Genomic DNA, 21,036 nt, shown 5'->3' with positions numbered 1-21,036 from the left:
TACCCTCATGGTCATGTTTGCTTTTGCTTACTTTTCAAAGTGTGTCCAAAGAAGACATACAAATGGCTAACCAACACATGAAAAGATGCTCAACATCACTCATTATTAGAGAAATTCAAATCAAAACCACAATGAGGTACCATCTTACTCTAGTCAGAATGGCCACCATCTCAAAGTCTACAAACAATAAATGCTGGAGAGGGTGTGGAGAAAAGGGACCCTCTTACACTGTTGGTGGGAACACAAACTAGTACGGCCACTATGGAGAACAGTGTGGAGATTCCTTAAAAAAACTGGCAATAGAACTGCCACACAACCCAGCAATCCCACTGCTGGGCATCCACACTGAGGAAACCAGAACTGAAAGCGACACGTGTACCCCAGTGTTCATCGCAGCACTGTTTACAATAGCCAGGACGTGGAAGCAACCTAGATGCCCATCAGTAGGCGAATGCATAAGGAAGTTGTGGCACAGATACACCACGGGACATTACTCAGCTATAAAAAAGAACACAATTTGAGTCAGTCCTAATGAGGTGGATGAAACGATTATCCAGAGTGAAGTCAGAAAGAGAAACACCAATGCAGTATGCTAACTGCTACTGCTAAGTCACTTCACTCGTGTCCGACTCTGTGCAACCCCATAGACGGCAGCCCGCCAGGCTCCCTTGTCCCTGGGATTCTCCAGGCAAGAACACTGGAATGGGTTGCCATTTCCTTCTCCAATGCATGAAAGTGAAAAGTGAAAGGGAAGTCGCTCAGTCGTGTCCAACTCTTCGCGACCCCATGGACTGCGGCCTACCAGGGTCCTCCGTATACTAATGCATATATATGAAATTTAGAAAGATGGTAATGATGACCCTATATGCAAGACAGCAAAAGAAACACAGACGTAAGGGACAGACTTTTGGACTTTGTGGGAGAGGTGAGGGTGAGATTTGAGAAAATAGCATTGAAACATGTATATTATCATATGTAAAACACATGACCAGTGCAAGTTCAATGCATGAAGCAGGGCACTCAAAGCCGGTGCTCTGGGACAACCCAGACGGATGGGGTGGGGAGGGAGGGGGCTTCAGGATGGGGGACACATGTACACCCATGGCTGATCCATGTCGATGCATGGCAAAAACCACTACAATATTGTAAAGTAATTAGCCTCCAATTAAAATAAATAAATTAGTTAAAAAAATAAGGTATGCAACAAAAGTGAGTGACTTAATTTTTAAAAAGTTGATTTTCTTCCTAAGAAAATCACCTTGAACCTAATTCATGAATATCTTTAAAGATTTCATAAAATATAAATGGGGAAGTGATTTTGAACCTTACCAAGATTTCATTAATTTCCAGTGTTGCTAGTGAGTTAACACAGGAGTTGATCTACAGTTATTATATACATCAATTCTTCAGAAATGCATTGGTGCAGTCTTCCTGTCAGGTCAATAAATGCCTTTGGGAGAAGGCGTAGAGGAGGGTGGCGATGGGTCCTTGGAATAGGCTCTAGAAACAGGGACAATGGGGTGGTCCTAGATGATGTTACTCTGCTCTGGATCTGGGGTCAGAGAATTATATGTAACAATGTCTTGCTTAATTTGTGGTTGGAACAGCTGATAAATCTAGTCCTAGTACCAATCTACTCCTAGTACTGGGCTGGCCAAAAAGTTCATCTGGGTTCTCCATAAGAGCTTATGGAAAAACCCAAGTGAATTTTTGGCCAACCCAATACATGCTCTTGAAATAAACACATTTCAGTCAGGGCTTCTGCATTGGATTAAGGATGTGAACAGTCTCAGGTCTTGGGACAAGCCACTTAATCCCAATCTGTCCATCTTTATAATTGGGATAGTGATATCTACTTTAGTGGGTTGTTAGGATTAAAAGTAAATATAATATAAATCATATTTCAAATGCTTATTAAGCCTTATTCAAAATATGTTGTTCTTCAGTTGCCAAGTTGTGTCTGATTTTTTGTGACCTCATGGACTGCAGCGCGCTAGGCCTTCCTGTTAATTCAAAATATGGTGACATACAAATCTACTTATATTTTTTGATCCTCATGAAAACATGCAGAGTGATTTGAGAGAACAGCCAGTGAAATTAAATCAATAAACCTTTCCTTCAAGTTTAACACACCACCCCAAGAATAGATTGACATGTTGATGTATCCTTATTTAAATGGATTTAGCTACTTCTGTAGCAGCAGCACTGTTATGCAGGAAAAACACTAAAAAATACTGCTCCTGCTGTTAAGTCGCTTCAGTCGTGTCTGACTCTGTGCAACCCCATAGATGGCAGCCCACCAGGCTCCCCCGTCCCTGGGATTCTCCAGGCAATAACACTGGAGTGGGTTGCCATTTCCTTCTCAAATGCATGAAACTGAAAAGTGAAAGTGAAGTCACTCAGTCGTGTCTGAAAATACTAGCCTTCCTTAAAAGATTTAATAATCATCATGCCTGACTGCACATGTATTAATTTCCCTGGACAACTAAACAAGGGGATCTGTGAAAGTCTAGGGGCTTCCTAGGTGGCTCAGTGGGTAAAGAATCTGCCTGCAATGCAAGAGATGCAGGCAGACACGAGTTTGATCCCTGGGTCAGGAAGATCCCCTGAAGGAGGAAAGGCAATCCACTCCTATATTCTTGCCTGGAAAATCCCATGGACAGAGGAGCCTGGCAAGCTACAGTTCATGGGATCACAAAGACTTGGACATGACTGAAGTGACTGAGCACACATGCAGGTAAGTCTAGAATAAAACATTCTAGAGGTGCTACCAGACATGGAACAGACTGGTTCCAAATCAGGAAAGGAGTACATCAAGGCTGTACATTATCATCCTTCTTATTTAACTTATACAGAGAGCACATCATAAGAAATGCTGGGCTGGATGAAGCAGAAGCTGGAATCAAGATTGCTGGGAAAAATATCAGTAATCTCATATATGCAGATGACACCATCCTTATGGCAGAAAGTGAAGAGGAACTAAAGAACCTCTTGATGAAAGTGAAAGAGGAGAGTGAAAAAATTGGCTTAAAGCTCAACATTCAGAAAACGAAGATCATAGCATCCGGTCCCATCACTTCATGGCAAATAGATGGAGAAACAATAGAAACAGTGACAGATTTAACTTTCTTGGGCTGCAAAATCACTGCAGATGGTGACTGCAGCCATGAAGGTAAAAGACTCTTGCTCCTTGGAAGAAAAGCTATGACCAACCTAGACAGTGTATTAAAAAGCAGAGACATTACTTTTCCAACAAAGGTCTGTCTAGTCACAGCTATGGTTTTTTCAGTATTCATGTATGGACATGAGAGCTGGACCATAAAAAAAGGTGAGCATTGAAGAATTGATGCTTTTGAACTGTGGTGTTGGAGAAGACTCTTGAGAGGCCCTCGGACTGCAAGGAGATCCAACCAGTCAATCCTAAAGGAAGTCAGTCCTGAATATTCACTGGGAGGACTGATGCTGAAGCTGAAACTCCAATACTTTGCCTACCTGATGTGAAGAACTGATCCATTGGAAAAGACCCTGATGCTGGGAAAGATTGAAGGCAGGAGGAGAAGGGGGTGACAGAGGATGAGATGGTTGGATGGAATCACCGACTCAATGGACACGAGTTTGAGTAGGCTCTAAGAGTTGGTAATGGACAGGCAGGCCTGGCGTGCTGCAGTTCACGGAGTTGCAAAGAGTCGGACACGACTGAACGACTGAACTGAACTGAGAAGTGCTACATTCCTGTGTCTCTTGCAAATATCACTGAAAGGCAGGTGGAAAAGATTGCTTCTTTATATATTCTAGTGTAGTACAAGAAAAAAAAAGAGGCTTTGAGGGTTGGAAATTAGCTGGCATAGACCACTGCTTAAGGAAGTAGTATGGTGAGCCCTAATTAACCCCATTAGATACAGGAATGAGGGTGTATGCACATAAAGGCATTCATGATAGATTCACGGATATAAGACATACTCTACAAGTCTCCTTTTCTTGCCAGCACAGAGCCCAATGCTGGGTACAGAATAGATACAATAAATATTTGCTGCATGAATAAAGAAATTAATAGCATGGGAGAGCAGCAAGAGGACTTGGATTCCAGTCCCAGCTCAGTTCATAATTACCCCGGAGGCAACATATATAAACCTTTCCAGGTCTCAATTTCTTTATTAGAAAACTGAACAATATCTGTTTGCCCAACATAATTCAGGGTTATGAGCTGCAAGTTACCTAATGTATATAGAAATAATTTAAAAAATTAGAAGCATATTGAATTAAAATGATTACAATGACTACACATGACAAAAAAATGGCCTTGGAAAGTTCTCTCTCTGTGCTCAAAACTATCCCTGTGTGCCCTGTGTAGCAGCCAGCAATGATTGAAGTTTTGGGATAATCTGGTTCCCAGACATCACTTCTCCTTTCACAAAGGAACAAGGTCCTAATTACTGATCACCAAAGGATGGGGGGCAAGCCTCAGCTTCCTGTTGTACAAAATAGAGGAGCCAGGAAATTATTTCTAGGCTTATTTAGCTAAAAACAACAAACAACAGTAACAATAAACACCAACTATCATAGATTTTATGTTTTTGGTCCCTAACTAAGTTATGAGACCCTATGGAACAGAGAGTTTGTCATTCATTCAGGTCAAGAGTACCAAAATTAAAATATGCTGACTTAAAAGTCAGTCTTAATCAGGACATTTTGGGGAAATAAATGTGCAGCTTTTCAGTAGAACTTGTATATGTTTCTATCAAAGTTAAGAGTAGTTTCAGCTTCTCTTTTTTTAAAGTTATTTTAATTGGAAGCTAATTATTTTACAATATTGTAGTGGTTTTTGCCATACATTGACATGAATCAGCCATGGGTGCACATGTGTCTCCCCCGTAGTGAACCCCCCTCCCACCTCCCCCCCCACCCCATCCCTCTGGGTTGTCCCAGTGTACCGGCTTTGAGTGCCCTCTTCATGCATCGAACTTACACTGGTGATCTGTTTCACATATGCTAATGTACATGTTCCAGTGCTATTCTCTCAAATTATCCCACCCTCGCCTTCTCCCACAGAGTCCAAAAGCGTGTTCTTTACATCTGTGTCTCTTTTGCCATCTTGCATATAGTCATCATTACTGTCTTCCTAAATTCCATATATATATATAAATGCATTAATATACTATATTGGTGTTTCTCTTTCTGGCTTACTTCACTCTGTATAATAGGCTCCAGTTTCATCCACCTCATTAGAACTGACTCAAATGCATTCTTTTTTTATAGCTGAGTAATATTCACTGTGTATATGTACCACAACTTCCTTATCCATTCATTGGCCGATGGACATCTAGGTTAAATTCAGCTTCTTTTGTGAAAAACATCTGCTGCAATTCATTCTTTTGCCTGCTGTGACTCTAGGCTTAAATTCTCACCCCACAAATGATGCCGAGGCATCTGAGTAAACTGTTTGCTCAGCACGCACCTCTGAGATGACCAGCAGGCTGTCTCTGTGGGTGGTTGCTGTGTTTCTGCTCATTTCTACTTCATGACAGAGCTGTAGGTTTGTTACTGACTTTTTATCATGAATTACCTGTGATGAGTTTAACAGCAGCCTTGGTGTTCATTATCAGAAAAACTGCTTGCCTAACACAGACTATATTTTCCATTAGCAGCTTTCTCGAAATGTCAAATTTTAGTTGTTTTCTCAGGCATTTTATTTGACTCATTTGTGGTGATACTGCAAACTGATGGTCCAGAAGATGCATCCTGTTTTATTTTTCAGCTTACATGGTATTTCAGAAAAAGTCTGTCTTAGTGTCAATATTTAAAGAAGAGGAGGTTCACATATGACCTGATTCTACGCTTCTCCTTTAGAGAATGAAGGTGGCTTACAGACTCTCAAGGCACCGGAGGTGGGAACTGAGTCTGACTTGCCCTCTGGACAGGAATGAGGGCTCCTTGTTTTCCATTCGGGACCGACTTCCTTCATTTACTTCTTTTACTTCCACTGATTTGGAATTCCTCTTCCAGTGTATCATTGGGAATATTTATTTAACTTTGGGTTTCAATGTTTTGCTCTCAGGGCTAGACCATATGTGACAACTGAAAATCATCCCTGTGTCTTAGCAAAAGCAGCCCTAGCTCTGGGTTTGCTGATGAGCCCTGGGTTTGTGTGGGATCACGGCTCCTTCATTCTGCTCTTTCTGTATCTCATCTAATGGACACGTGAAAAACCATTTCCTTAGTTTCCATTTCAAATGGAAGAGGTTGTTACAGAAAGTGAGAGACAAGTAGCAGGTTCACTGCCAACTGCATTGAGGGTCAAAACAATCGGCCACTGCCATTTCCCCCAAACTGGGCCTGCTGGCATCTCCACTCCATTCAGGGCTAGAACGGGCATTACTCCTGTCTGTTCGTCCCACAATCCTAACAGCAGATATCGTCTCTCTCTCTTTTTTTTAACTGGAATGCAGCTTCTTTACAATGCTGTGTGGTCTCTGCTTACAGCAGAGTGACTCAGCCACAACTTACATATATCCCTTCGTGTTTGGGTCTCCTTCATCACAGAGCACTGAGCAGAGCTCCCTGAGCCACACAGCAGGTTCTCATTAGCTATCTATTTTATACTTAGTATTGATAGTGTATCAAGATGAACTGAAGAGCCTTTTTTTGGGCTCCAAAATCACTGCACATGGTGATTGCAGCCATGAAATTAAAAGACGCTTGCTCCTTGGAAGAAAAGCTATGACCAACCTAGACAGCATATTAAAAAGCAGAGACATTACTTTACCAACAAAGGTCCGTCTAGTCAAGGCTATGGTTTTTCCAGTAGTTATGTATGAATGTGAGAGTTGGACTGTGAAAAAAGCTGAGCACTGAAGAATTGATGCTTTTGAACTTGGTGTTGAACAAAACTCTTGAGAGTCCTTTGGACTGCAAGGAGATCCAACCAGTCCATCCTAAAGAAAATCAGTCCTGAATATTCATTGGAAGGACTGATGCTAAAGCTGAACTCCAACACTTTGGCCACCTGATGCAAAGAACTGACTCAAGGGAAAAGCCCCTGATGCTGGGAAAGATTGAAGGCAGGAGGAGAAGGGGATGACAGCAGATGAGATGGTTGGATGGCATCACCAACTTGATGGACATGAGTTTGAGTAAGCTCTGGGAGTTGGTGATGGACAGGGAAGCCTGGCGTTCTGCAGTCCAAGGGGTCACAAAGAGTCAGACATGACTGAACGACTGAATTGAATTGACTGAACTGATCAATAGTGTATAGCTTGGGATTCACACTTATTTCTTTGGCTTTCTTTTAGAAACGGCAAATCCTCCTTGACACACCACTATTTCTTCTGCATCCTGCAGCTAACCTTCAAGTTTGGAAATAGGTTCCCTTATGGACTGTACATTTCTTAAATGACTTGGTTAAGTAACCACATTCTCTGCTTCCCTTTATGAGAAGAGAAGCGATCTCCTCCGGCTGATATGTAAAGGCTGAGCGCGCTCTGTGGTCACTGCATCTGCACCCAGCACTGCTCTCGGCTCCTGGCGGCCGTGTGCACGTGGCCGGTGCTGGGGTTGGAAGGCGCAGCCCAGGCCACCTTCCCTCCTCAGTTGGGCAGTTTATAAGCCAAGCCAGTGTGGTGGCAAACTTTATTCCATCTTAGATAGCATCACAACTATTGGAAAGGGTTATATAAATATTGTTTCATAGCAAGGCTGGGCGAGTTAATTCTCACGATTGCTTAACAACAGGGCAAAATCCATTTTTCACAGAGGCCAGCTGTGTATCTTGCAGGCCATTACTGGGGTTTCCACTGAGGGACAGTAAAAAGTGCTAAATAATACTCCTAAAGAAACAGTTTTTAAAATTTAGTGTGCATAGGAAAGGAGCTTCAGGCTTCCCAGGTGGCACTACTGGTAAAGAAGCTGCCTGCCAATGCCGGAGACATAAGAAATGCGGGTTTGATCCCTGGGTCGAGAAGATCCCCTGGAGGAAGGCACACAGTTCACTCCAATATTCTTGAAAGAGAATCCAAAAGACAGAGGAGCCTGGTGGACTATGGTCCATATGGTTTCAGAGTTGGACACAACTGAAGCAACTTAGCAGCAGCAGGAGAAGAGTTTATTAAAAATGTATTTCCTAGACTTCTCCATGGAGATGATAACAAATTCTCTAGGGGGCACAAGAATATGCATTTTTTATGAAGCCTCCAGGTTTGGTCCAAGGATAATTTGTGGAAAAAGTAGTCCAAAAGATGCCAAGATATTTGTGCCCTGGAGACTTATGATTGCTCTTAGAAACCTTTTACAAACAAGGTCTTACTGTATAACACAGAGAATTATTCTCAGTATCCTATGACAAACCATAATGGAAAAGAAAATTTTTTAAAAAATAATACACACACACACATATCAAAATCACTTTGCTGTACAGCAGTAATTAACATAGCATTGAAAATCAACTGTACTTCAACAAACAAACAAAAACCTTTTACTAGGACCATAAAGAAGATGTGTGGAAATAAAGACTAATGCTGGAAAACTCAGAGGCAACTCAATATAGTGATGAAGAGCTTGAGCTCTGGAGTCTGAGAATTTTGATCCAAATCCTGGCTCCCTCATCTAAAGGCTAGGTGATTTAGTCAAGCTGCGTTTCTGTTAAAGTAAATTATCTCATCTAGCAAATGGCTGGTAGACTGTTGCAAAAAGGGTCACAATGGTCTCTCTCTCTGTATCCAATCCCCTCTGCAATCTGACTTTGTGGTTCCCCCTGCCTAGTAGAGTCCTCGTTGCTTGAACCTGGTCCAACCTCGTGACCCACTGTAGCCAAGAGAAGGATGTAGAAGTGATGCCATGCAGTTCTGAGCTGAGGCTGGGATCCTGGGATCCCTGCCATATGAACAAGTCTGGACCACTGCTAAAGATGAGAGACCACAGAAAGCAGAGTGGAAAGGACTCAGTAGAGGTCTTGCTAAATCATCCAGCTCACCACATCTGCCGAGTGACAGCAGACAGAAGTGAACTTAGGTGAGACCTGAAGAATGATCCAGCTGAACCCAGGCCAAACCGCTGACCCACAAAATTATGAGCCAAAAAAATGGTTGCTTTCAAATTCACTACATACGGGGATAGTTTGTTACCCAGCAAAAGCTAATTGATACAATGTAATACATTAATATAATTAAAGTACTCTTTTATATAATTGCTATAAAATACCTAAGAAAAAATGCTTAAATAAACCTCGATATGTATTAGCTAGTTTTACCATTTGATAAGTACTGACAGAAAGAAAAATTAGTGTTAGGATCAAATGGATATCAGGCACTAAGTGTGTCCTGTGGTAACAGATTCAACCCCATCCACCCACCTCCTTCACCAGTTTTTCCTTTTTCACTTTTAAGACAAATGTGTTAGCTGAGTAGACCTCAGTACATATTAGGCAAGTAAATATTCCTATATAGCCTTAATCTTAAAAGTTGGCTCAGATGAGACAGTGGGAAGTATTAAGGAACTACTATAGACTCAAAAACTACAGAAAGTTTGTAGAGAGGAAGGTTTAACTATTTGAAAATAATTATTTGCAAAGGCTTTGGGAGAGTTAAAATAGATGAAAAGCACTTCAGTTATAACTAGCATAAACCAGTTGTATTGCTCTTGGCAAGGAACTCACTTCTCTGAATTACTTGAATGCTTGAAATGTGAATGGAATGATTCGGGTTTCAGGGACATTGTAAGGATTTAAGAATGTATATAAAATATGTAACAAAAAAGTGGCATTAAATAAACCTCAGTCTTATTAGTAATAGTAGTTTTATATGAAAGATTATAGAATTCTGAGTTTGGTAATTATACTGGCAAAGCAGGCTGAATAGAAAAGAGGGTCCCCTGTGTATTTAATGTGGGAGAAGGAATTCATTCATATGTTTATAATCATACATTTGTGACTTAAACTTCTGAAGTACATAAAGATATGGAAAACAAGCCATGAAATGCATTTACCTGCTGAGAATGCTTCCAAAAACCATTCTGAAAAGCAACAGGCAAGCACTGTGCAATATGGCTGTATTATGTGACCTAAGGAATTTTGAAGGCTTCCTCCAAAAAATGTACACTAAGGCTGTTAAGAAAGTCCACACAGATTTAGATGGTAGGATTCAGGGAGATTGAAAATCTCTTTAAGTTTTGGTTCTATTATAATGTGGGGCTCCAAGAAACTCAAGGTTGTTTCTGCAAATGAAGGCAACTTAGATTCTTTCAAATCTTGGATTTCTATTTCAAGTCCTAAAAGATGATGCTGTTAAACTGCTGCACTCAATATGCCAGCAAGTATGGCAAACTCAGCAGTGGCCACAGGACTGGAAAAGGTCAGTTTTCATTCAGATTCCAAAGAAAGGCAATGCCAAAGAATGCTCAAACTATCGCACAACTGTACTCATCTCACACGCTAGTAAACTAATGCCCAAAATTCTCCAAGTTAGGCTTCAACAGTATGTGAACTGAGAACCTCCAGGTGTTCAAGGTGGATTTGGAAAAGGCAGAGGAAACAGAGATCAAATTGACAACATCCATAGGATCATAGGGAAAGCAAGAGAATTACAGAAAAACATCTACTTCTGTTTCATTGACTACACTAAAGTCTTTGACTATGTGGATCACAACAAACTGTGGAAAATTCTTCAAGAGATGAGCATACCAGACCACTTTACCTGTCTCCTGAGAAACCTGTATGCAGGTCAAGAAGCAACAGTTAGAACTGGACATGGAACAACGGGCTGGTTCCAAATTGGGAAAGGAATATGTCAAGGCTGTATATTGTCACCCTGCTTATTTAACTTATATGCAGAGTACATCACATGAAATGCCAGGATGGATGAAGTACAAGCTAGAATCATGATCGCAGGGAGAAATATCAATAATCTCAGATATGCAAATGATACCACCCTTATGGCAGAAAGTGAAGAGGAACTAAAGAGCCTCTTGATGAAAGTGAAAGAGGAGAGTGAAAAAGCTGACTTAAAACTCAACATTCAAAAAACTAGGATCGGGGCATCTGGTTCCATCATTTCACGGCAAATAGATGGGGAAACAATAGAAACAGTGACAGACTTTATTTTCTTAGGTTCCAAAATCATTGCAGATGATGACTGCAGCCATGAAATTAAAAGACACTTGCTCCTTGGAAGAAAAGCTATGACAAACCTAGACAGCATACTAAAAAGCATTACTCTGCTGACAAAGGTCTGTATAGTCAAAGCTATGGTTTTGCTAGTAGTCATGTATGGATAGGAGAGTTGAACCATAAAGAAGGCTGAGTGCTGAAGAAGTGATGCTTTTGAACTGTGGTATTGGAGAAGACTCTTGAGAGTGCCTTGGACTGTAAAGATATCAAACCAGTCAATCTTAAAGGAAATCAGTCCTGAATATTCACTGGAAGGACTGATGCTGAAGCTGAAGCTCCAATAACTTTGACCACCTGATGTGAAGAGCTGAATCATTAGAAAAAAACCTGATGCTGTGAAAGGTTGAAGGCAGGAGGAGAAGGGGATGACAGAGGATGAAATGGTTGGATGGCATCACCAACTCGATGGACATGAGTTTGAGTGAGCTCCAGGAGATGGTAAAGGACAGGGAAGCCTGGTGTGCTGCAGTGCATGGGGTCATGATTACTGTCCAAAGACCTCTTCCTATAAGTAGGAACAACAATATTTCAGAAGTAGGCCACCAAGCAGAGTTTACATAATGGGGGAAAATGAGAAGAGCTCTCTCCGGGTCCCCTGGCTGAGAAGTTTGGAGCTGACCAGCATCTCTCCTGATGCACTATGTGTGGCAAACAGTTTGCTAGAGACTCAGAGAATTTTTGTACCCAGAAACTAACACTATGAGTTGGTTTTCAATAGTCAGGTGATAGATATTACTCAACAATTTTGTCATATTATTCAACAATTTTGAAAAGGGTGAAGCTTTGTTATGCTTTTGAAACAACCATTAGAAAAGCAGATTACAAATCAGTGATAAACAATACCAAATGGAGTATCTTTTAAAATTTCATGTCTAACCAGTTAAAATGAAGGTCCTGCTGCCCAGTTGGCTGGCATCAGTTTCCAAGCAGTGGTTTCGGCTGAGAGGTTTTCATCAGAGAGCTTAAAGGAGAAAACACACAAACCAGCCTACAGAGCTGCACACATATGCTGCTCGCACACACAAAGCACGGTACCTTTGCATGTTTCTTCTTTAAAGAACTGAGCTCTTTCTGTTGTTTCTTTAAATGCTTCAAGTAAGCCTGTGGAAAAAACAAACGGGATCCCAAATAAGCTTTGTGTAGTACTACCACAATGATTAAAGCTAATGAGAAACAAAAATACATCCATTTCACCAACAGAACAAAAGAGTGCTGGCGAAATGACCAGGCAATTTTACCTTCATCTGCTTTAAATCTTCTATCCTCACTTGAGGGATCAGTTCAATACCTGAAACAAAGTTACTGTTTATATTAAACACAAAGTTACTGTGTAATTAGAATAAATGATCATATCAATTAGAATAAATGATCATATCAAATTCAGTTTTGAAATCGCATCTAAAGACATTGAAGCAGCTTTATACATGTTATGGCTATAAACATCTTAGTTTTCTATTACAGGACAATTAACTAGACACTTACCTGAAACCTTTCTGGTCTGAGATCAGGTCCCCTACAAGCAAAGACTGAGAAGAGGGTTTATGTGCATATGATTTATCGTGGGAGGGCTCTCAGGAGAAACTCCTAGCGGGTGAGAGAAGCACTATAGGGTCGAGGAAGAAACCTGGGGGTCTTCCTGGCTGAAATCCAGCCTTGGTCTGATCCTGCAAGTTGTTAGCATAAATAGCCTTCCAGTGTTATTCTACCTTGAGGTAAGGAGACAGAGCTTGTGTAACCCCAGATCACTCAGTTAGGGTGTCAGAAGTTTTACAAAACCTTCTAGGCATTTCCAGACAAGAGAACTCCCATGGTCTGAGGGCAACACTAGGGAGAAAAGTGCAGCTGTGATTGGCAGTCAGCCAGTGTCCCTCACCACTGAAGGACGGGCACCAGTCCCATAAAGGAGATCTGACCAGGCACAGCAGCATCTATTATAGTCGCTTTCCCCTTTGCATTTGAAGATGCACCCTATCAGTCCACTAACTACCAACACTGTTGCCAGCTTAACATTTTTTTTCAGCCCCTTTCCACTACTGAATTGAATTCTAGCATTTAAGTGATATGCTACTAAGCCCAGATATGCCTTAACATATAGAAAATAATGAAATCAGATCATTGTAGAACAGGATGCTGTCATGAGCACCTAGAGTAATACACTAAGTCATCCTGTTGTTGGAGTGATGCTAAGCTAGATGCTGTCATGGCAACCGCAGTTGTAGGCGAATCCCAAAACACATTCTGTTTGACTGCAGGTTTTCATCTTAGGTAAACAAGATGAATGTGCATTCTATAGATTTCCATTAGAATCCCAAAGGCTAAGTATGAGATACTCGAGAAAGACAGGTATCAAATTCTAGGGTCTTGTTTTTCAGTTGCACTCATTTTAAGAAGACGTGTACATCCAGGGTGAGGGTGGTAAGAACAGTAGAGAGTCACGGCAGAGAGAAAGCAGTCTTCTGATCTCTAACACTTTGTGGTAGGGATGTCAAGGGATCATGGGGCTATTCTCTGATCTCTGAGGTCTGACATCACAAGCTAATTCCTGGCTTTACTGCAGGCCAGGGAGTCCTATCCTGGCATTGCAAAGAGCTCCCTATCTTTGGGTCTCTGTTCTTTCTTCTATAAAATGAACACACAGAACTGGGAGGCACGCAAGGTGCTCTAGAGATATAACAAAAACTAAGAGTCTGACCTAGTCTGGTGAGACTGTTTTTTGGTCTTGGTTCAATGAAATCTTGACCAACAGGACCCTATGAAACCATAAGGGCTTCCCAGGTGGTTCAGTGTAAAGAATCCACCTGCCAATGCAGGAGACATGGGTTTGATCCCTGGGTTTGGAAATGGCAACCCAGTCCAGTATTCTTGCCTGGAAAATCTCATGGACACAGGAGCCTGGCAGGCTACATTCCATGGGGTTGCACAAGAGTTGGAGATGACTTAGTGACTAAACAACAACAAGAACATGAAAACACAAACCTCCCTCAACCCTGGTTTTGCTTTTTTTTTTTTTTTATTTTAGAGAAAGACACATTGTAAAAATGTTAGTTTCTACAAATGGTTTAGGAAGTTAGGGAAGAAACCACACTCTACAGAACAGGAACTGGTACACGCCTGGCTCCATCTATATACCCAGAGCAGCTTGTCTAGTAGGACTTCCAGTGAGAGTGGATATGTTCCATCTGTGAACTGTCCAGGGCACCTGAGAAACTCAAGTTTTTAGTTTTAAGCCTGAAGAGCACATGTGGCCCATGGCTTCTATATCAGACAGTGTAGGTCTCCAGGTTTCCCTGCTGTGAAAGTAGGGGTGCAATTGTAAAGTCTGGGCCCCAAAGATTTTGAATAGTTGAAGTTTCGGTACATACGGTTTTTGTTTTTATCAACACAGCTCATTAAAAATGACTTCTTTTCTCTCAAACTGTAATTTGGAGATCAACTAGTCGAGTTTTCTCAATTGCTTAATCTTAAAGAAGAACACCAAGCAGCATTGGTGCAGTTACTACTATTGGGCTGTGTGTCTAATAGAACCCCGAAGAGCTTCAGAGCCCGTCATGCTCACAGACATTCACGGCAGATGCTGCGGGTGCCACCTGACGCTTCCTTCCTGCCGTAGGACTTGTCTTCAATTCTCCTTCTTCGTGGCCCAGACAGAACACCTTTCTTCCTCCCTCACGCAGCAGGACCACTCCCTTTCTCTCGATTCAGCTCTTCCTCAGAGCCTGTTTCACTGTACACCCCTCTCTGGCATTTTCCCTCTCCTTCTCTTCACTGGCTCCTACCAACATGCAAGCATTCTCCACATTTTATATATTATATAAAATTTATATAAAATTTTGTATCTCCAATTGTCAATTTTTCTAACCTGGTTTCCACTCTCATCACCTAAGCATCCCTGATTCAACAGTAATTATGCAGTCTTAACTTCTCTGGACTGTCTACATTACCTTCCCAAACTCATTCTTCTTAAAAATCTTTCTTTTTTTGTTTGTTTCCATTCCTGCTATCTTTCTAAGCAGCTCACATCCTCTCTCTCTCCCTTCTTCCGTCTCCCTCCTCCTGACCTCCCACAGTTTTGCTGTTTCGTGCTTCTGCCCAGATGCACCCCCAACAGCTTGAATGTGATGATGTACAGGACAAGACTCATCTTACCCAAAACTGTTCCTCCTCTTGAGTTCTCTGCTTCGCCCAATGGTACCATCTCTTTCTGTGACCTGTGCTTGAAGTCTCTGAGTTACCTTCTTCCCACTAAAACTGACACCCAAGTCACCGACTGATTTCCATGCTTCCTCTCCCTCTGAGCACGTCCAGCCTCATCCAGGCTCTCCTTGCTGTTAGCCTGGCTTGTTCATTCACCAGCCATTTACTTCCTAAGAGAAGAGACTCTAGATCTTCACTAGGCATGGTTCCAGGGACATACTGGATGACAGAGGTATGGTCTTGCTGCAATAACTCCTTTCTCTGGTTATTATCATGTTATATAAATATCAGGTGAGTAAATATATAATATAAATACAATGTGCTAAGTGTTAAATTAGAGGCATAAATACCCTAATTCTTCACTGGCCCATATCACTTATTCCCTCTTTAAAGACTGTTCCCACCAAGACTGTACTAACTGTCTTACAAACCCTCGGGGGTCATTCTCCATCCCTGGGTGGTCCTAGGCCATCTCCAAATCAGACTCGCTCTGCCCCCTTTCTTGCCCCGGCTGCTTCCTGTGTGGCCTTGGTCTCTGCCTGGGCTCTTCCACCTTCTCTCCCTGCTCATGTCAGACCTGCGTTTCAAGGCCCAGCTCAGTTAGGATCCTATCGTTGAGTCTCCTCTGGCCCCCTTCCTCCCATTTCTGAGCAGTCAGCCCTCATGAGCACCACCTGGCCACAGTGTGGAAGCCTGTCTCATTGTGAGGTTCCTGAAGGTGTGAAGGCATTTCTCGTAGAACCGACCACTGTGCCTTAGAGGAGGCTCCCAAGTCTCCTGAACAAAAGGCCAAAATGAATCAGTGTGTAGATCCTCTTACTCACGGTGTTGGTCAAGGGGAGGAGGGAAAAGGAGAGCTTCTTCCAGTGGCTCATTCCTGTGTAATCTTATTTGGACTAGAAGTGAAACAGTTCTGAACACAATCATGGTCCCTTCTAGAACTAGGATCACTTCTGTGTTTTGTGTTGAAAAAATCTGCACAACATGTTGAGTTGCGAGTTAGGCTTTATTTGGGGACAAAATGAGGACTGCAGCGCAGGAGACAGCATTTCAGAGAGCTCTGAAAAACTGCTCTGAGTAGGCGAAGGGAGGAGCTAGGGGGTTTTGCAACAAAGGGCAGGTAGTCTGAATGACAAAAGATGACTGCTATTTAAAGAAACCAGGTATGTCGAGTTAACAAATTCAGCACTTCTCTATGTATGGGAAGATGCAAGAGTCTGGGCTTACTGAAATCATTCCCTTGATCTGCACCTCTGCTATCTGGGGCCAGTGTCCTGTGTTTCCACATCCCGAGTTTCCTCGGGGCTGCAGTCTGATGGCTGCTGGATGGCAGGTATTCTTTCCTTCCTGAGTTCCCTCAGGGCTCACCAGCTCCTAGTCAGTGGAGGCTATAACTGCTGATGGCTGTGACTTCCTTTGTTTACTGATATGGCAGGGAATATTCCATTTCTCATCTGTAAGCTGGTCACACTGCTTTTTCAGGCCACTAATGTCTTTCTGTGTCGGTGAGCATGACACAAGAACTTTAACTAAACAAAAACTCTCCCATTTTCCACTGCCTGTCTCTGTCTGAGAGGCTGATGTTAAGAAAGATAGTGCTGGATGGAAAGCCCATATCCTGCATCATTACCTTGTTCCATGTTCTTTCCAGGGAGGAACAGACATACAGCTGCAGAGTACAATTTGAGCTGCTTTTGTGCCCTCTCATTTCCAAATTTGTTTCACAAAGCGCAATGCACATTGAATTTCCTGCTAAATTACCATGCTGCTTCGGTTAAGGAAAGCCTGTCATTTCTTACCTTAAACTGCAGCACTGTGTGTACTTAAGTACACAGACAACTTGACTTTCTTACACCAAAGATGCTGAATTCACATATAAATGGGAGATATTTATATTGAGTAGAAAACCATTAGGAAAAAGAGAAATTCTTAAAGTAACAAAACTGAGTTTAGTAAATGATTCATGGTCAAGGAGGATATTTAAAATATTTAATTATCATATGGAATGGGGACCATCCAATCAGAATGGATGCCTGAACAATAAGAATGGAAATCAACTTTAAATAATCAATACAGTTATTCCCCTACAGTACAGTTCCATATTAGCACATGGAACATGTAATTCTTTGTAATGCCACCTCTTATGCTCTTCCATTACATCTACAGGTATCCACAGAGAATTGGCCTTCAGATGCCCATTTGATAATTTTACAAATAAAGAATCATGGATGCTGAATATCTACCCATGGGGCAAAATTAGCAAAAAGGGGATCTAGGAATGTCAGGAACAATTGTTATTCTGCTGGTTCATGAACTTACTGCCCACGCTTATGGTGGTACCTGCAGGACAGAGGGAATGACTTTGCTAAGCTCACTCTGTAAATGCCTTTTTTTTTTCCTCACAAAAAGAGTACCAAATTTCAACATTTCTAGGTCTACTGGTGAAGGGGACCACCAGTCCCCTTCAACTATGGTGAAGGGGATCTAGCAGATGAAACACTGCTTTTCTGTTAACCACTCAGAGAAACTGAGAAATTTGTTCAACCCACAGAAAATCTGCTGCTCTTGAGTTTTATGGAGCCATGAAAACTGGCTAAAGTAAGAGTTCTAAATATCTGCATCAAAGTTTCGAAAACTGCTGGAACAGATAAGCAGCCCAGACAACTCTCTCTTACCTTTCTTGGCCTCCAGGCCAGCCCCCAGGGCAGCTGTGGTGGTTGGCCTGAGCTCCGAGCTGCTCTGAGGGGTCACATTCGCTTTGGCTGTGTTGGCTTTCCCTTTCTTGTCGTTCTTTGAAGTGTCACTGGGCACATCGGCGATGTCACTCTGGAACAGAAATGCTTATACTGACCCAAATGAATGCCACCTAGAAGTCAGATGTCTTGTACATTCTCCCTTCTACTGAACCCAGTCTGTACCATCAACTGCTCCTCTGTATTCTAGCCTTTACTCCCTAAATTAGATCTTTGCTTCAGGAGTAAACATATGGTTTCCTCAGATCTGACCCAAAAGAGGAAGCCAAGGAAAGCAGGTGCAGCTCCTTTGTAATAAGCAGGCTATACCTTCTTTTTTTTTCAAGCTACTGCAGAGATTTCTGTTTCCATTCTAAACTGAGGAGTAAGGGGAACTTTAAAAACAAGGAGTGAAACACTGCAATGTTACAGTGGCATTGAAGGCTGGATATAAGACTAGTAAAAAGTAAACAATAGTAAATGCCAATTTTATTTCTGCACTGATTAAGGTGAACTGGCATTTCAGTGTCTCACAAAAGCATCCTATATTTAAATGTTCCTAAAAGCATTATGGGTGTTTCCATTTCATTTCTAATGGGGCCAGGGTCCCCAGATGTGAGTGAAGCCATAGTAATGAAGTGGGTCACATTTTATTAAATATGCTACATCCTCATAGACTTTTGAAACGGTTTTGTTGAGATGAAAGTTCAGTTTCAAAAACCACTTTTGAACTTGTTCTATTAACTTGCGACTTTTGTAATCAGTCAGACGACTTCCCCCCACTCAGCTATCTTTCCTTGGCTGTCGCTACCTGTCTTAACTCACTGTTGCTACTTACAGTTTCAATGCCCATAGCTCTCATTTGATCCGCTCTCTTTTCCGTAATGGAAAGAAATTTCTTTGGATCTGATAAAGCATCCACAATATCTGCAGGGAAAAAAGTCACCGAGCTGTGAATTCTCTGTTTTACTGAAACACCTAAGAAAATTCAGCTAATAAACCACTCATCACCTCCAACTCCCATAATGCCTTCCATTATGTACCTCTTCCTAGGATGTAAAACAAGGCTAGAAAAACACAGTCAGTTGCTGAAAGCAAAAATAAAATCAGGAAGGGCAAGAATAAAAGGCCAGATGAGTTTCTTAATTTCCCTCTAATTTTCTCCCAAATAAAGCAGACAGGGAGACAGGCAAGCTAAGTGAATGGCTTTGGGGTCTGATGCTGACCTTGTGGACTTTGAATAAGGTGACTAACGCTCCCAGACTCAGTTTCTTTGTATGCAAATTAGGACTGAGAGCACTCACCCTGCTCACAGTGCAGGAGCGGCACTGTGAATGTGCAGGGAATAAGTACCTGGGGCACAGTAGAGGTCACCAGCAGAGTCTTATAAGACATAGAAGCTAATGCATCTTTAAAACCCATTTTAATTCCATGTAGATAAAAAGAAATATCTCTCCAGTGTTTTTTCTGCTATAACTTGCACTCAAAAGTTTCATCTTTTATGTAACTTCATTGGAAGAGTTCCAAGTGTTTTCAAACAGACTCTCATGTAATTTTGCATAATTTGTCAGTACTATAGGAGGAATCATTATTTTTATAACCTTAAAACAGTACAACACCCACAACTTTTAAAAGTTGTACATTAAAAAATTTTCCCCTAGCAGAATCACCTTCCTAATTACATTCATATGATTTAAAAATTTTTTCTTATATTTTTTTCTCTTTTAAAATGGAAAATAGTATACACACAGGTTAAACATTCAAATGTATAAAACAAAAAGTAAACATCTTTTCTCCCACCCATTCCACATCCAGCAGGTAACTAACTGCTATCCATCTCTTACATCTTTCTATCTTTTAAAAGACCTCAAATGGGTTCATAGTAGTTTTTTTTTTTTTTCCTGGAAATGCTATTTTTAAAATTTTAAAGTGTTAATGAGTTCACATCAACATTTCTGCTTCATTTCAGCTCCTTCACAGCCTGACGTGGGGGCAGGGGCTGCTTCAGCTGCTCTGCCCTCGTTTTGTCTGCGTTGTGTGTTCTGTGTTCAGCACAAAAGTATGTGCTGAATCAAACTTGAAACCTCACGTTATCCTTATTTTTCTTCAAAGAACTTTTTACTCTTTAAAAATTTTTATTTATTTTTAATTGAAGGGTAATTGCTTTATGGGTTCATAGTTTTTTAGACCTGTTTTTTTGTTTAATTTCACATATCTTAAAAACACTTCCATATCAGCAATACAGGTCTCCTACATTATTTTTAAGGGCTACCTAAATATTCCATATGTTGATTGGCCATAACTTGCCTAACTAGCTTCTTCTTGATGGACCACTCCATTACTTCCAGTTCACTGACGTTATAAACGGTACTCCAGGGAATGTCTGTGAACATGTCATAGTATATTTTTGCCTATGCTCTTAGGATAAGTTTCTGGAAGTCAGAATGATACATAAAGGTATTTGTCCTTTGGGGAGTCCTTGCCAAATTGCTCTTCATGGAATTTTTTTCTCCTGTCAGGGGTGGATAAGAAGGTTTGATTCTAGTTATTACTCATAGTCCCTGAGAAATCTTTGACTTATAATGGGGAATATAAACAAATTAGCCCTTAAAGCTTGCTCAGGAAAAATCACAGACGTTTTTGGAAGTTAATGTTCTAGGAATGTATTTATCTATGTTGGTGGTACTAGTGGTAAAGAATTTGCCTGCCAGTGTAGGAGACACTAGAGATGTGGGTTCAATCCCTGGGTTGGGAAGATACCCTGAAGAAGGAAATGGCAATCCAATTCAATATTCTTGCCTGGAAAATTCCAAGGACAGAGGAGACTGGCAGGCTACAGTCCAAGGGGTTGCAGAGTCAGACACGACTGAACACAGAGGACAAGAACTCTTTTATTATGGAAATTTTCCAACGTGTGTAAAAATAGAGAGACAAATAAAATAACTCCCCATATAT

At 41.4% G+C, this 21,036-nt stretch overlaps 1 protein-coding gene across 16 annotated transcripts in view; it reads right to left on the bottom strand.

Moving 5' to 3' along the window:
- The window catches only part of PLCB4 (phospholipase C beta 4), a 482,400-nt gene that overhangs the window by 25,351 nt on the left and 436,013 nt on the right, over positions 1–21,036 (bottom strand). For all 16 annotated transcript variants that reach the window (XM_025000312.2, XM_059892392.1, XM_025000311.2 and 13 more), the window contains 4 exons: positions 18,920–19,008; positions 18,025–18,175; positions 12,394–12,443; positions 12,191–12,256 (listed from right to left, as the gene is read on the bottom strand). In XM_025000312.2, the coding sequence (XP_024856080.1) occupies positions 12,191–12,256; positions 12,394–12,443; positions 18,025–18,175; positions 18,920–19,008 (356 nt within the window). The remainder of the gene's footprint in view (positions 1–12,190; positions 12,257–12,393; positions 12,444–18,024; positions 18,176–18,919; positions 19,009–21,036) is intronic.

The sequence above is a fragment of the Bos taurus genome, chromosome 13, assembly GCF_002263795.3.
Source record: "Bos taurus isolate L1 Dominette 01449 registration number 42190680 breed Hereford chromosome 13, ARS-UCD2.0, whole genome shotgun sequence".
Taxonomy (NCBI): Eukaryota; Metazoa; Chordata; class Mammalia; order Artiodactyla; family Bovidae; genus Bos; species Bos taurus.
Note: the sequence above shows the minus strand (reverse complement) of the source record. Positions and strands in the feature narration are given on the sequence as shown.